Below are 16,387 nucleotides of genomic sequence, written 5' to 3'. Positions count from 1 at the left end.
CTGTGAGACATGGAGGAAGCTTCTAGTAACTTTTCTAAGAAATCATCCCTGTAGCTCTGCCTACTACCAAAACCTTGCTATGCAAACCCAATAGAGCAACTTCCTTAACTGTTTTTTTTTTAAATCATAAGGAAATACCACCTAAAGAATGACAATTTTTTCTTTTTGCTAGTATAGAAACTTCAGCCCCTTTAAAAAATCATTGTGTCCACCAGGAGCTACACTAGATATTTTGTTGTTTGGCAGAAAAATCATCTTATGAAGGACCATTTTAGTAGGAGGAACGACATGATCTCCAACCTTGGATGTTTTCCATACTTAGCTCAACAGTTACTTCTGACCTGAATAAGCTTTAGCAACATTTGTGTGCTTTCAGGAGATCAGATGGATGACCAACCTTCACTAAGTACTAGGCTGGATAGATAATAATAAAGACACTAATGGCTGTTGGTGAACTTTGTGGGGAAAAAAGAGAGAAAAAAATCCAAACCACACCTAGGTCACTTGGTAGATTCATGGCTCTTCGAACTTCCAATCAGCTAAGATCCTAACAACGCTGAACTGTCTATGCAGAATTTGTCACACCTTACTGGTATGAGAAGAAAGCTTCTACTGAGCTAATTATTCAGGTGTTTTTCAGACTCAGACAACTGTCCCTTACTACCTATTTACTAATTGCCATATTTGAAACAATATATTCAATATCACAAAATCAGTTACAGAGGGTTGACRATCATTAAAAAAATCACAACCTTGCAGAACCAAATACTTCTCTTTTGATAACTGAACTGTTGTACTATGTAGACATACTGAATCACACAAAAATACAGTGTAAGCATCTCATATTCAGATACTAGGAAGTAAGGCATGGCATAGGCAGAAACAGTTTTGTAGCAAAACACAGAATATCAAATGACAGTTCCAAAACATGGTTGAGACTGACATTCTTTCAGCATCACTGAAATRGAGTATATGAAGAAACATAAACCATCCTACAAATACACTGCCACTGCTCACTTCTTTAATTACATTTCCTTTCAGTTGAAGACCTAAATACATTGAGTAAGTCTAGCACATCTAGTAGGTAATTTAGTACATGCATACTATCATCCACAAAATATTTTGTTCTAAAAATTAATCTTGCTCCAGTATTTTATAGCACATACACATCATTTTATCACACCAGCATACTTCCTTTTGGTTGGAGCAGTTCCCAAATCTAAGTCAAAAGCAAGTGCAGATGACCTTTCTCTTTCAAGGTGAATGCACCAACAGAAGTATTTGCATCCCAAAGTTCATACAGCAGGCTTGGCTTCCAGAGGCACAGCAATCACAGTAGGCACTAAGCTTCAGAGACAGATGACTACAAGATCTGATTAGGAACAGTAAGGACTGCTGGTTTTTACAAAAACAAAAGGAAGCTACAGCAAAAGGATACAACATGTATCCATGTATCATGTTCCTGATATAACAAGAACAAACAGCTACCAATAAGAAATTATAAACAAGAAAACACACAGACAGCACTAGGAAGGAGGAATCAGCTGCCCTTGCACCAGAGGTATGACTCTGGTAAACTTACATAGAGGACCTATGCACTAGAATCTTCCTAAGAGGAAGTAGCAGCAGCACTACAGCTCCCCACTGATACAAATTTACTTTTGGTCAACTGCTAATTGCAAAGAACTGATGATGAAAAGAAAGTAAATAAAATAAAAGTACAAGTGGCGGTAAGAATAAGTTAARTATTGAATGATGAAAGGTTCAAAGTGGTGAATGCTGTGTAACACTTCTCACCCTTCATCTGAAAAATAACAAAAATTGGAAAAGGCATGAATTAAGGATATGAAAAAGATGGGTTGCAGGGATAACTGAAAAAAGCTGCTATTCCATGAAGACCCAGCAGGTTAGGTCACTTCAAATTTCAAAAGATGGAATTTCCAGAGGAAAAGACAGCAATCTTGAGCAGAACAAATACGCACCAACTGTTCATTGTCACTTTCAAAGCAAGAACTGGGCACCACTGCATGCAGCTTATGGGAGCCAAGCTTAGAAGAGATAAAAGGCATTTCTGCATGCAGTAGACAGACAACCTRACAGACTCCTTGCCAAAGCATGCAGCCAATGCTAAAAGCTTCCATGGCCTCAATGGGAGACAGGAGAAGTCTTGGACAACAACTGGAAACCAGGAGGGTCTTCAGAGAAGAGTACTTCCTTGAAGAGTGTATGCTTGCCCTCCTTTAAGTCTTTCCAAGAAATTTGCTCATGAACACTACTAGCAAAAAGATGGCTACCTTGGACAGGCACTCAGACTCAGTTTGAGGGCAATTTCAAGCAATTTCAAATGTTGCTTCTTACAAAAGCATTGCTGGCAGGGMACAGCAGGTGCTACATTTCAAAACTGAACATCTTGAATATTTCAAGAACAGCAGGTCAAGGCTAAGGGACAACAGCACAGCTACTTCTAYTGCATCCCTACTGCCAGTATTGCTGGTTTTTATCTCCACATCTATCACATATCTTCTTTTGTTTTTTTTTCATTCACCTGATAATTACACGTTACTCAGAAAGATACCTCTATGATAAACAACACACTATCATCTGATTCTGCAGTCCAACCTTGCCGTAGGAGCCACTAGAGTAATCTAAAATGCTGGGCATCAACGTGAGCTAAACAGCCTAATAGCTTTGACAAATAAATGYTTTTTCTTTAGCAGAATACTTGCCTCAAATAGTATAAAATATTTATACTAACCTAAATGAAAACCTACTAGTCCCAATGAAGTGCAAATGWAAGGATTGTGTTATGAAGCACATTGTGACAGCACCAGTTGCTACTGTACTGCAGTCTGTATATATTAATTTAATAAAACTTTTTGGAGTTTGCTTACAAGGATTTTCATCTTATTTATTCTTCTCCAACTTGTAGAATAGACAAAATTTTTAGCTGAAASTCCAGAACTGAACTGCATCCTATATACAATAACAGAACATCTTTTGTCTAAAGTGTATCTTGCAGTTTGACTAGATGCATAAATACCTGCATATGGYAGTTGCGGCTCAACAATGTTAACTGACAGTGGGTGTGTAACTAAATGGTTGCATAGTTGTTACTAACAACATACAGTTGTTATAAACTTCAGTAAAGTATTCTAAGGTCTGGAAAGTTCATGTCCCAGCTGCAGGTAAGGGCAATAACAATCAAATATATTTATCAGAAGAAATCAGAGAGAAGTTAGTTATAGCAGCTAGTTAAAAAATGAAAGGCTCCATGCATTAGCGAAATTGTAGATTGGCTTATATCTTTCAAATAAAGAATTTTACAAAGTTGTAGGTGTATTGTGCACAGATCCTGGCAGAGCAAGAAACATCAAAACCAGAATCTCCTATCTTTGAAATAAATTCCATACAATATSCATGCACGTTTGCACACACTAAACAAAGAGCTCAGCAGTTTCTTGTGAGGAAAAAAGACTTCTTCCTATAAACTGATCTACACAAAATTTACCCATAACAAAAAGTCAGCAACTTTCACTTTATTTCAACTCCCTCAACTATTTGTTAAGTTAGGTGGCAGCTTGGCTTGTAAACCACTTAAAATTCTCCCCCTTAGGTTTCAGATAGCCAACATTTGAGGCCATTTTAAAAGGGTAAAAAGCTTGGCACAGACAGGAACATATACTTTAACAGGATTGCAGAGCAAAGGAATCAATCAAATTTCATACACAATCTCTGAGTTGTTCACCATCACAGCATAAACAGGATTCAAATTGCAGCTGTCAGCAAAAGCTACACAAATAGCTGCACCAGAAGAAAAAAAAAAAAAAAAAGCAACCCCCTTCACTTCCCTGCTCCCTGCTCCAATGCAACATTAAAACTGAAAGTTGGAAAATTGGTACCACAATTATGAAACTGATTTATTGATTTTTTTTTTCCTGGATACTTGCCACATACAAATGAAATTTAATTCATTAAGAAAACAATGAACCATCCAAGTTTTTCATCAAATGTGCATAACACAAAGCTGAWCATGTCAGGACCTACCTGATACAGCATAATAAAAAATTGGGAAATTATGAACTTCAAATGTTTTTTAGAAGCATGAAATTAAGACTTCCTTTGATGTTAAAAGAATGCTAAAATGTTAATTCTTAACTAACTTTAGTGCTAAGGTCTGTTCCATGTTTTCTCTTCCTTAYGCCTAATGTCCATTCCAATGTCCAGATTACCAGGATATTGTTAAATATCCAATAGATTTTTTTTCCCCCGTTATTAGTCATTACAGGAAGAAATAAAAAAGACAAACCCAAACGCTCACAATCATAAAGATTTACAGTTATAACACTACAAATCTGAAAGTTCCTGCCCTCTGTTACTTACTAATTATTTGGTTCCAAAATCTTAGGTGTGCTTAGTTTTAGAATTAAAATCTCATAAAAAGTGAAAACCTGAAATAAAAGTTATGAAAGAGAATGCTTATTTCAGTTGAAATGTTATACTCACTAGCCAGAACTCAGTGATATACACATGCAATGTGCACGTGCTTAGAGACAGAAGGTATAAAAATGAAACACAGTTCCATACTGATGATAACAATTCTGTCAACAGCAGCATAATAAAAAGTTCTCAAAACTCTATCCATACACAAAATAGAACATAGGCAGTTTTTGCTTAGTCAAGCTCCTGTGTACAAAAGCCTGTAACCACAGAATATACTATTAACTGTTTTCGCTGAAAACTGGATGTATTTAAAACATTTGACTGTTAAATGGATATAATTCATCATGACCCAAATACCATCACAGAAGTCATTGGACACCTAAACTCCAGTTACAGCACAGTATTTCTTTTTTCTGCAAACATGTTTTTCTTTTATATACAAAAATGGTCTCTAAAGATGGCACAGAACACCCGTCAAAGCAACTTTGTTACAGCCTTTAATATATCAGACTACACCTTTTCAAGTATATTTATTTCATATCCTTAACTCATGCAAAGCTGACTGCTCTGAGAGTGACAAAGGCTTTGTAAACAAAAATCACTACTGAATTATGTGTTCACTGAACATTTGGGTGCCTGAACCATATTAACCATACAAACAGCACAGTTAGCTGACACAGGAAGAAATTTCTCTTTTGTTCTTTTTTTCACCATTCTGAGGAGACTACATAAAATGTTGCCTCAAAGTAACTGCAGAGGACTTGCCAACCAAGCTTTTCAAATAATTACAACAAATTAGAAAAAAAAAAAAAAACCCTGAGAAGTTGACATCCAATAAGAAATTATACCTGTGAGTTGCATTTATTTCCTTTACCCAAAGAATTCCACTTTGCCTGTAAACCTGGGCTTCTTTGCTTTCAGATGCTTTATTCAGCCATAGATGTCTAACTTGAGAATATATCCACTAAAGCCAAAAGTTTATTTGCAACAAGGGAATCGGAAAGCAAAAGACATCCTTAAAGTTGTAATGCTATTTAAACGAATGTGTGCAGTGCAGACAGACTTCCAACAAAGTTCTCGATAAATCAGAACTCACTGGAGATAAAGTAGCAATAGTAAATGACCTTTATTTCACTTTCCTATAAAACAATTCAGCAGAAAAAAACTGGCTTCACAACCCCAGTGGAATAATCAGTAACTATACTGAACCCCTAACACTGATCTACGTTACCAAACAGCACGTCAGAGACTCAACAAAAGGGATCTGGGTCTTTCACTATGACGCAGCAAAGTCTCATTAGCAAAATTAAAGCAAAGTCCAAGACTGTTTTCAAGACAGCTTTGTTTCCTTAGCAACTGGCATGACTGACAGGCAGTATACTGGTAAAAGTCTTATTACAAGGCAGCTTTGTATTATTACCTTGACTTAACCAGCAATTTAGAATACTTGCCTGAAACACAGCCTGAAGTAACTTAGTTAAAAGCCAAACGAAACAGCAGCAGAGTGAATCCCAGAAAACAGACTCCAAGAAGCACTTCATCAGGAGGCCATGAAACAGTGACACAGCTTAGTCATGTCTTACGAAAACTTTTGTTCTCCAAACAAAACTCCRGTTTTATTTAGGAAAAAACACCTAAAAGGTACTGGTTTTGTATTAAAAACAAATTTCCCCCATATTGTAGACTCCGATTCAAATACTTAACACAAAGTATGGTTCATCTGGTAAATTTCCCAACAGAGCCTGACATCAAAATTAGGTTTTGCAAACTGTTTGGGAGACTTGTGTCCAGCCAGTACATGGCATCTATTTGTTAACATTCCCCCAAGAATGTATTTCCCATCATGCTAATGCCCATGCTGTTAAATTCCCCCTAGAGACAATTGTGTCATTTTCTTGTGCCAAGTACATGGTACCCTGCCSGTATCTTAGGGGCACCCACCAGAGGACTGCTACTCACAGGAATCTCCTGTAAATTTCCTACATTCAAACAAGTAAAATTTTCTTTAGAATTTACATGAGAAACCTGACCTGAGTCAGGTAAATATTAGCCTTTATATAATCATTCACAGTTTGGGGGGGTGGGTAGAAAAGAAAAAAACACACCTTAAAAAAGGAACAATTTCCACAATTACTGAGTTTTACTGCACAGGTATATAAGAACAGTACAAACAGTACATGCAAATATATTGAAATGTATAAAAACATAAGGACACAAATTAATACAAGAACTGAGCAGATACCGGTTTTAAAATGTTAMACTAAATCTAATTACATCATCTGAATTTGTTCCCAGCTATGAAGATAAACACATGCAGTGCTCTGGCCACATATAAAAAGAAGACAAACATCCCTAGTTCTGGCTGACAGATCTCTATTACTGTTTACCTTATTTTTGTTGTTTTTTTTTCTTTGGGTGGTTGCAGAGGAAAGGTGTCTTGTCTTAATGAAGACTGCTTTTAACTCAGGCTAGTTTTAACAGTTAATTTTGTACCTCAGCCCTGAGCAACACATCTTGCCSTCCTGGGCATCATCCCCCTAGTACTTACATCCAACATGTGAAAATGCTTCTTTGAGAGCCACAGGAACTCTGCTTTAATTTTACATGTGACCTAATTTAGGTCCTAACATTAAATATTTCAGCATTCCCAGTGCTAATAAGTTACTTTCTCTGAGGGTTTAGTCTAAAACCAAACTGAGTGAAAAATACAACTTGCTGTGTCAGCTTTTAAAAATTTGCAGCTGTTGTGCCACAATTGCAGAGGGAAATTGAGCAAAGTATAAATGGTGGCTTTACATTCCAAATTTTAAAGCTCCAAGTTTTTTTAATTTCCAGAAAGAGAAAGATAAGAGAGTAAGAGATGAATCTTCTGAAAGGTAGCACGATTTTACCCAAACATGCCACTGATCAGTTCAGTAGCATTTACCCATTAGAAACTTTTGGAAAAAATATGGTGTAGTAGTGCCCGGTTTTATGTTCATGGGAATTTTCCAATGAACATTCTTTTATTAGTTTACTGCTTTCTATCAAGCAGGAATYTCCATCATATGACTGACAGGTTACAGACTATCCTATGCTACAAGCCAGATGACTACTAAAAACCCCACAACTGTAATTCTTTGCCATCTTCCAYATTGAGAAGAAGAATGGCAAAAGGATAAAAATCCAGAATACACTCATCTTGATTTATATAAAATTGTTGTTTGTCTTTAGAAGCCAAGACCTCAGACAACAGAAGTAGTTGCACAGCAGTGTAATTGCACCCCTAGAGCTTAATGCTACTACTCTGAATCAAATATAACCAGATGAAATCTTTAATAAGCATAATTGCAGAAGAATCTTTATTTAAACACAAAATTCAGATTAAACCTGTATCAGAAGACTCTTCTGACATACTTTACTATTTTTACTTMTAAAAGACTGGTTAAGATTTGGTCACAGTTACAGCTTTCAACATAATAAAGTTTTCAGATCATCAGTAAGATAAAAGTGATCTCAAATTTAATTCAGAAGATAGGAAAGCAGTGCCATAAAGCAGTATGACATATTAAAAGCATATACACCCAAAACAAGACACTATAAATCACCAAGGTTTTATGAAAGATTTGTAAAAGACAAAACCCATGGGAAGAAGAAAGGTATGGATCAACAACTAATTTTAAAAAATCCTCAGAGATAATTTAATTATCAACTTTCAACTAGGTATCACAGATGCTTTATTTTCCCCAGTTTTATTTTCTTCTGAGGGTAATAAATGTCAATATGCTTATAAACAAAAAGAAAATACATCAGTGAAAACCACAGGATACGTTTTTGGTTCACCTGAAATCATATGTACTAAACTGCTTTTTGAAATAGCCTTACAAAATCATTTGGTATAGCAGAGTATTTAATGCATGGATATCATTGACCAAACACAAGAAAATGTGTGCCATTGTTTTCACTAATGCCCAGTTCCAGCACTAACACAAATGACGCAGATTTGCCCTTATTCTTCCTTGGCCCTTTCAAAGATACCAAAATCTTCAGCAGAATTGAGAATTCAAAATAGCTTGTGTTATTCTTCTTTCATAAGACTCTTCCAACTAAGAGGCAGAAGGAAAAATATATACTCAGTAGCATATGACTGCCTTAGTTTAAATTGTCAAAAACATACCAGAGCAAGCTTTCCTTTGGAAGTGTTTTAACCAATATTTTTCCTTTAGCTATGTTCCAAAACACACAGTGTCCACAGTGCCATTTTTTTCATGGCTTTTTCTAGGTARATCTTTGATCTTTTTGAGTATTTTCTGTAACAGTCAAATCATCAATATAAAAATGCAAATAACCTGACAKACTACAAATAAAACTTAGCAACCAAAGATCTTCAACAAGTGGAGAAACCAATCAAAACCAGTGGCAGCAGTTTTGTTTTCCAGCAATACTGCTTTTTTACTGACCAACTTGCCTGAACTATAGAATTATAAACACAAGAAGTCATATTGATGATTCCAAATACGTACCTCCACAGTAAATTAAAGTACSAATAAAATATGCAGCTGTGGCTGCAGTTTTTCCAATGAACATCTTCTGCCCTTGAAGACTAAGATTACTTTGATGGGGTGGGGAGGAGAGGATATTGGTGTAGTGGGTAGTTCCAGTCAGGGGCAAAAATGGGATGCAAGAGAAATTTAACAKCATCACTGGATATTTTTCATCGGTGACATGAGGAAATTWAAAAAAACCCAAAAAACAAAAAGCATAGCAACAAACTTCCCTGTTGTCTCARAACTATTTGGTTTCATAACATGCGAAGCCATACCTCTGTATGGAACACATGAGAAATGTGTAACAGCAATCTTTTTTTCTACCAGAYGGATAAACACCTCAAACACACCCACAAACACTAATGAAAACCACCTTGGCCTCCCTTCAGGAAGTCATTCAACACTTCACAGAAAAAAAATAGGAAGTTGTTGATAAACTGCTTGCAAGAACTACTTCCTGTACGAAAAATAATTACAAGACTTGTTTGCCGGACAATCAGTTAAGTTTTCCTCACACTACAACATTAGAAGAGGTATTACACCAGCTTTGTAAGACTTAAAAGCATAACTCTAATTTAAAATGATACAAGAGTAATTCTAAAACTGAGCAAAATTTGTTTTTTCTTTCTGCAAGTTGTTGTCTGCTACTGCAGTAGCACATTATCTTTTGCCTCAAGAGCGATCCCCAATCTTTCTGCACAGTTCACTGAAATGTCAAGCAGCAGCTGGTTAACAGGAAGCGGTTAAAAAGCAATGCAATTGACATCACCACACAAACCAAGCTTGGCTTTTTTATTGTATATTTAAGAATGGGCTAAAGATACCGCACACCAGCGAGAGATGACTCAGATGTGACCACTCACTAACCAGGCAAGTCTGAACTTATGAGCTCCATTGAAGGAGCAGTATCAATAAAAAATATCAAAAAAAGTTTTACCAACTGTATAGTAATCAGGCCTTAACCCACTGCTCAAAATCATCGCTAATGGAAATTTAAACTCAGCAGTACGACTCATAACTGTGAGATGAATGCTAATGAGTCGAATTCTGGCAAATCATATGCTSGGCATGCATACACAGGGGAGTCTACTTATCCAGATGACAGACTAATTTACAAGAGTWGCTCTGGTTCAGACTGTACAGTACCACACTCACCTTCTTTTAATGTGTGTGGATACATAGGGTGTGTATATAAAATACCTGGCCAAGTAACTCTGTGCATCTCTCTATACATATATACACTCACACAGATGATTAAGTATTTTATCTCTCATATACACTATTTCGATTTCTTTGCACAAATTACTATATTTGCAGTGCTTGACCCACTGATTAGTGGAAGTGATTGTAATTCCAGAGTGTATTAAGTATGGTATTCAATTTTATATTAATCTCTTTGCACTGCAGCATATTATGATAACTATAACCATAAGGCTTACTGACATCTGGAAAAAATCTAATATTGTTACCTATTCTGCAAAGATCTTTCTAAAGCCTGATTACCAGACTGTTCATGGAGTGGCTAAAGAACAGAGCAAGTGGAAACAAAGTGCAATGCAACTAAGCAGAAAAAAAAGCTGAACACTTGGAATAGACACCAAAAATCTCCATATGGTAGAAGGAATCACATTAAATGCATTTAGAATCAGAAATCTTAGTACTCACACTTCAARCAGATGTTTAAGGTATAACCAGGCAAGGTGTGAGTTTTAGTGGGCTTGTAGGTGTGAGATAGAACTCACTAAAAACTTCTAGTATACAAACTTGCTAACCAAAAAGAAACTTACATTTCTTTGGATTTTCCACACATAAGAGCATGCATTTTGCTAGTACTTTATATGCTTTTTACAAATCTTAACAAACTCCAATGAAGTTGGTGRATCTCACCTGTAGATCGTATTAAGCAATCTTTTATGAACAAATGTTCTTCAAGTGTGAACAGAGCTGTCCTCAATAGACTCTCCCATGCTACAGCATCAACCAAGGRAAGCCAAAAGGAAACAGCCCATTACACTGTTTAAAATCTCCCAAGGTCAGCATGTGACCCAGCAGGGAGAGGTTCAAAAAGTACAGCCTTTATTTTTCTTCCTAACAACCTGGGGTTTGTTTCCACTCCTTTCCCCTTCAAGACACATCCTTCACAGCTAGCAGCTCTTTCAATCATTTACTTTGGATGTCTGCTTGAGAACAAACGATCTTGCTCATGCAGATGAGTTTGCCAGACTTGTGTGTACTTTCCAGTCTCAGGCTCTTTATTGTTCTTTCTGAAATCTGACCCTTTGAAATGGATACCAGGACACCAAGAAAGGACAAAAAAACTTGCAGAAGAAAAAGGCAGGATTTTTGTGGTAATAATCAAACTGCAGAAAAAGCTTTCCAATAATAAATCTTTCACTGATTTCACCTGAATTGCACAATTGAAAAAAACTCATTAGAAAAGCAGGAAGACATTTTTCACCTCTTAAATGCTTTCGTTTACTGTAAAATTGACAAAAAAACGCAAACACTTGTGGAGGTAAAACTTCAAAATGAAGTATATATTTTTCATGCTTCACAAGCTGCTCTTTAAGAGCTCTCACTAACACAGTCAAAACAAAATTGTGTTTTTCATTTCAAAACTCATTCTGTTTTTTCCTCAAGATCCAATGAGCTACAGTTTTCAAATGGCATAAACTTACACAGTTCAAAAAATACTTCTACTTGTGCCTGCTGAAGAGCTCATATTCTAGAACACACTGATTTGTTAAACCTCACAAAGAAAATATCACATCTATAGCTAAATGCTTATTTKCACATTTCTAATAGAGAGTGATTGTTCTCAAAAAGGAACTCTCAGACTCACATAATCTCAGACCACTACTGCAATCTCTGAATGGCTGAAAAAAATTAGCTAATTTCTCTGTATGGRAACACCACTGCTACAGAAACAAGAAACATTTTTAAGATGTTTCAAGTTCAATTTTCATTGTAGACAACGTAAATTAGTTTTTGAAGGTACAAGCACAACTACTTAAATCAGGTATACATATTAATYGCAATGTTTGAGTGAGAAAGATAGGGATAAAGATACATAAGTAACACAGTGTTACTTCTCCCCATCCTGCAAATGGCATAAAATAGGTTATTTRGGGACCTGCTGTTAAGTAAAAAGTCCAAATTATAGTTAAAATATTTGAGGGTAAACTATGATAAAAGAAAATGCTTCCTGATGTATTGAGTGTCAAATGGATGACACGTGTAACTTGTCTTCCGTTCTAGAAAAGGTGATACTAATTTTACTGTGTGAAAAAGTTACAGCTCTAGGAATACGAAACAACATTAGAAATTCTGGAATTTGCTTTTTACATCTTTATTATTAAAATGAGGTAATATGTATCTTGACCTGCATGACATCTCTGATAATATTCAGCAAATCTAAAAGCCTCACTGTTTAAGAATCATTATGCTCATTCAATTGATTTTTAGTATATAATATAATGGATATTTTTTAGCTAGGATTATGATAGTACAAATACTCACAGAGTACCATACAGTTTTTAGAAACAGCACAGTTGATATGGGAGAAGTACTGAAGTGATAGGGCCCCTGCTTAAAATCAGGAACATGTTTTCAAAAATACRTATTTTAAACACAATGGTATTTACTAAAATCCTAAAGTTGTAAAAACAAAATATATAACAACTAAAAATGCCAGAGATACAGTGAATTGAAAAGAAATTTTACTTACTTAAGAAAGTATCTCTGTCCAGATGGCGTCTTAGCCATCTCCCAACCTGGTGGCAAAGGTACATCATCAGGGATCTCAAAAGAAGACTGGCGGAGATGTTGAGATGATGGAGCTCCAGGTCCAGCCACTACTCCAGAGGGTGTAAGTGTCCCTGGAGAAACAGCTCCCAGCTGCAGTGATGCTGGAGAGGAATGAGCTCGAACATGCTGTGGGGTCAGGGCTCCTGCTGTCCCGGCATCAGTGCTGGCCTGCCAGGAGTGAAATTATTTCCATTAAGATTCCTGTATTTCAGCAGAAATGCAGCTGTCAGAAGGCATTTCACTTTAAATGAACGTTTCAGGAGAAACTCATAGCTCAGTTGTTCTATACCTMTGCCCATTTTCCAGTTGTTACTGTTCAAGCAAGCCTCCGAATAGTTTGGTTAATTAGCATAACAAAAGCCCTTGTGCAAGTCAAGAAATATTAACTGTATGTGCTGAGAGCCCTTAGCTTTATTCTGAAAACTGCAGCCAGCAGACCTCATCCAGCACATTGAGTGGTTTGGTACTGTACTGCACCCACTCACTACCATCACACCCACTTTCTGCTGGAAGAGTTAACTTCCCACTCTCCTTTTCAACTGGAGGTGTGGGGGTTCAAGGGCATGCACACTCCTCCCCCTACCCTATAGGGGTTTAAAAGATTACAAAGAGAAAAGCAATAGCAAAATGCCAACCGGCAGCAGTGAGTTACAGGGGAGAAAGACTCACAAATTCCACCAAAAAAACCCTATACAAGACGACTGAACGTAACATTTCCTAGCAACTCAATCTTCTAAGGGTATAAAGAATCTGTCCATGCTTTATCGAATGCAAAGCTTCAACGGTTGAACCAGTCAATCAGAAATGACTCACAAACTCATTCATCAGAGTCACCAGTCACAAGTACAGAGAACRTCCTTGCCAGTAGTAAATACATGCCCAACATAGAACAGAAAAGGCAGTTCTGAAAACTTGATTGAAGTAAAAATGGCTTTTAAAAATATATTGACCWATTAACTGGTTTTATAGACAGACCAGAACAACAYTGACACCTATAATGAGATGCATCTMTCAGCCTTGGTCACACCTCTCTACACAAGGTATTGCACCATATAAGCCCCACTTAACATGCTTTTACATACAGTTTTGCTTCATYCCATCTGTATGCAAGCACACGTGGAATTAGTTTGCATTCACATTCAAACAAAATAGACAAGAACAGATTAAAATATTGTAAATCAAGAAAATCTGCAATATTTTAATTCCTGAGAATCACAGATTTACATGAAATACAGACCTTTTCTTTAAGCAGAATGTTTATGTAGCAGAACTAAACTAAATGGCAAAATGAAAACAGTTTTAAACTAAAAGACAGTCCACAATGAAGCAAATTATTCTCTTGCTTCAGCTGAATTTCAAGTTTATGTTTTAGGAACCACCAAATGGTATAAGGTACAAAGTGATCTAACTAAATATGCTTTACAGATGAAGACTAACATACACAAGGAATATAAAACTAAGCTTTAAAAGTACAACCAAAAGTTGTATGACCATCACACGTTAAATGCATTTCAAACATAACAGCTATTTAACTGCAGTTACTGTATTTAACAAGACACAGCACCAAGTACTAGATGTCTACCCAATCAGATGGAACTGCAATGAGATTTGCACAAGTTGGGAGAAGACTATACATAAATCCCTTATTCCTTGTTGGATTTCAGTATGTTATTAAAGGTCTGCAACTCAGAAGCAGCCCAGCACCACCCCTTTCAAATTTCTTTTCRGTCTTCCTATACGAAAGCCAGACTGCTTTTTTGAGTATTTGGAAAATGAATTAACTCCTAGGCTGAGAGAGTATGCGCCAAGGTTCAGCCTGGAATGAACTACTTAAGTTATAAATCGCTCAAAATGCAAGTTTAATAATGGAACAACACGGGTACCAGGCACCAGCACACARCGAGCTTCACTCTTACTGGCTACACAGATAAAGTGACAATAGCCATTGATAAAACTTATTTTATAGCTTAGCAACAAAGTTCATTACTTARTAATACTCGACTAGGTAGGCGCAGCTTCCTTCGAAAAAGTTGGTAATAGCATTAGCTTTCGCTCSTATTCGCATCAGCAGCTAGGTCTTGGTACAAAAGTCCGTCCCTCTGCTAAAAGACCAAACGCTCCCGGAGGCCGAGCGACGACCCTGCCCCGCATCCCCCAGCCAGCTCCTCCCCGGCCCTGCCCCCGCATCGCCCCTTCCCCCCGGTCCTGCCCCGCCCCCTTCCCAGCCCTGCCCCGCATCCCTCCCCCGCTCCCTGCGCGGCCCTGCCCCGCATCCATCCATCCCTCCCTCCCTCCCTCCCTCCCCCGGGCCGGCCGAGGCCCCACAGCTCCGAGCCCCGCTCCCAGGCTGCCGCCGCTGTCCTGGACCCGGGACGCCGTCAGACCTGGCGTCTGGCTCGGGAATCAACTTCGGATGTGCGTGCGTGCGTATGTGGGGGGTTAATCCTACTCGAGCCAGCGCCGTGCTGAAATGGTGGAAAAGTCACATCCATATTTATTGTCTGACGGGGCGAGGGAGTGTAGGTTTGGCACCACCTCGTCGCCCCCCTCCACAGTGGGCAGGGAATTCGACCGCAGAGCGAATTCCAAGCAAAGCGTTTTCACCCAAGTTTTAGGGTCTCACCCCCACTRCCGCCCTCCCGGTGAGGCCGAGAAAGCCAAGGAGCGGATGTGGAGTTCGAGGCCCCGCTGGAGACCGGGACGGGGCCAGCGCTCGCCCGCCCTCCTGCTGTGCTCCCAGCCCCGGCCCCGGCCCCGTCGGCGTCCCGGGGCACGGGGGGCGGCCCTACCCCTGGGGAAGAACAAATAAAGGGGTGTGGGGGCGGCAGAGAGCGCCCCGACAGCCCCGGCCGGGCGCCCCCCGTCCGACTCGGCCCCGCGGATTCCCACTCCGGCCCCCTCCCCCATACGCCTCCCCCGGGAGGAGCTGGGCGGCGGGGACGGGGAGCACGGCCCGGCTGCGCCGCCCCCCGCCCGCGGCGCGGGCCCCCTCCTTCCCTCCCCCTTACCTGGCGGGAGTGGGCCTTGGGCTCGGGCGGCTTGAAGAAGGAGTCGGGCAATTTCCGCAGCCGCATGGGCAGCGTGTGTGGCACGTTGGCGCCCTTGGGGTTCATCACGGCGTTGAATAGCGCCTCCAAGTCGGTCTCCGAGTCGCCCCGCACATGGACGATCTGGTGCCCCGCCGGAGGAGGCCCCGCACCCGGGGGCTGCGCCGCGCCGGCCGGGGCCCCCGACACCGCGCCCGGGGGCTGCGGCGGCGGCTGCTGCTGCTGCGAGGCCGGGGGCTGCGCTGCCTGCGGCGGCTGCTGCGTTTGAGGCTGCCCAGGATCCATGGCTCCGTCGGGACCCCCCGGCGCTTCCCTGGCGGGGCTCGGCGGCTCAGAGCCCGGATTCCCAGTCCCGCATGCCCCGATCCCCGGGCCGCGGGCTCGTCCTGCTGTCGCCGACGCTTCTCACCCCTCGGTCGAGAAGCCGACCCGGCCGCGGCAACTGGCAAAACAACTCTGACCGTGCGGCGCTTCCCCGAGCCCGGCCCAGCCCGGCCGGCGCCTCTGTCCCGGCGGCGGAAACTAACTCACACAACACACCAAACAAAAGTTCGCAGTTACGCCCGC

General features: G+C 39.7%; 1 protein-coding gene across 8 annotated transcripts in view; it reads right to left on the bottom strand.

Moving 5' to 3' along the window:
• Nucleotides 1-16,345, bottom strand: part of YAP1 (Yes1 associated transcriptional regulator) — a 93,980-nt gene extending 77,635 nt beyond the window's left edge. For 4 of the 8 annotated variants that reach the window (XM_057370813.1, XM_057370816.1, XM_057370815.1 and 1 more), the window contains exons 1-2: nt 15,782-16,343; nt 12,694-12,941 (exon numbers count right to left, since the gene is read on the bottom strand). In XM_057370813.1, the coding sequence (XP_057226796.1) occupies nt 12,694-12,941; nt 15,782-16,105 (572 nt within the window). In that variant the 5' untranslated portion in view covers nt 16,106-16,343. Of the gene's footprint in view, nt 1-12,693; nt 12,942-15,781 lie in introns of all 8 variants that reach the window. The other 4 variants (XM_057370820.1, XM_057370818.1, XM_057370821.1 and 1 more) reach the window with 2 other exon arrangements.
• Between the last annotated feature and the right edge of the window lie 42 nt (nt 16,346-16,387).

Source organism: Malurus melanocephalus, unplaced genomic scaffold, assembly GCF_030028575.1.
Source record: "Malurus melanocephalus ecotype Western Australia unplaced genomic scaffold, MMel_1.1 scaffold_134, whole genome shotgun sequence".
In the NCBI taxonomy this organism is placed as follows: domain Eukaryota; kingdom Metazoa; phylum Chordata; class Aves; order Passeriformes; family Maluridae; genus Malurus; species Malurus melanocephalus.
This window is presented reverse-complemented; position numbering and strand designations above follow the sequence as displayed.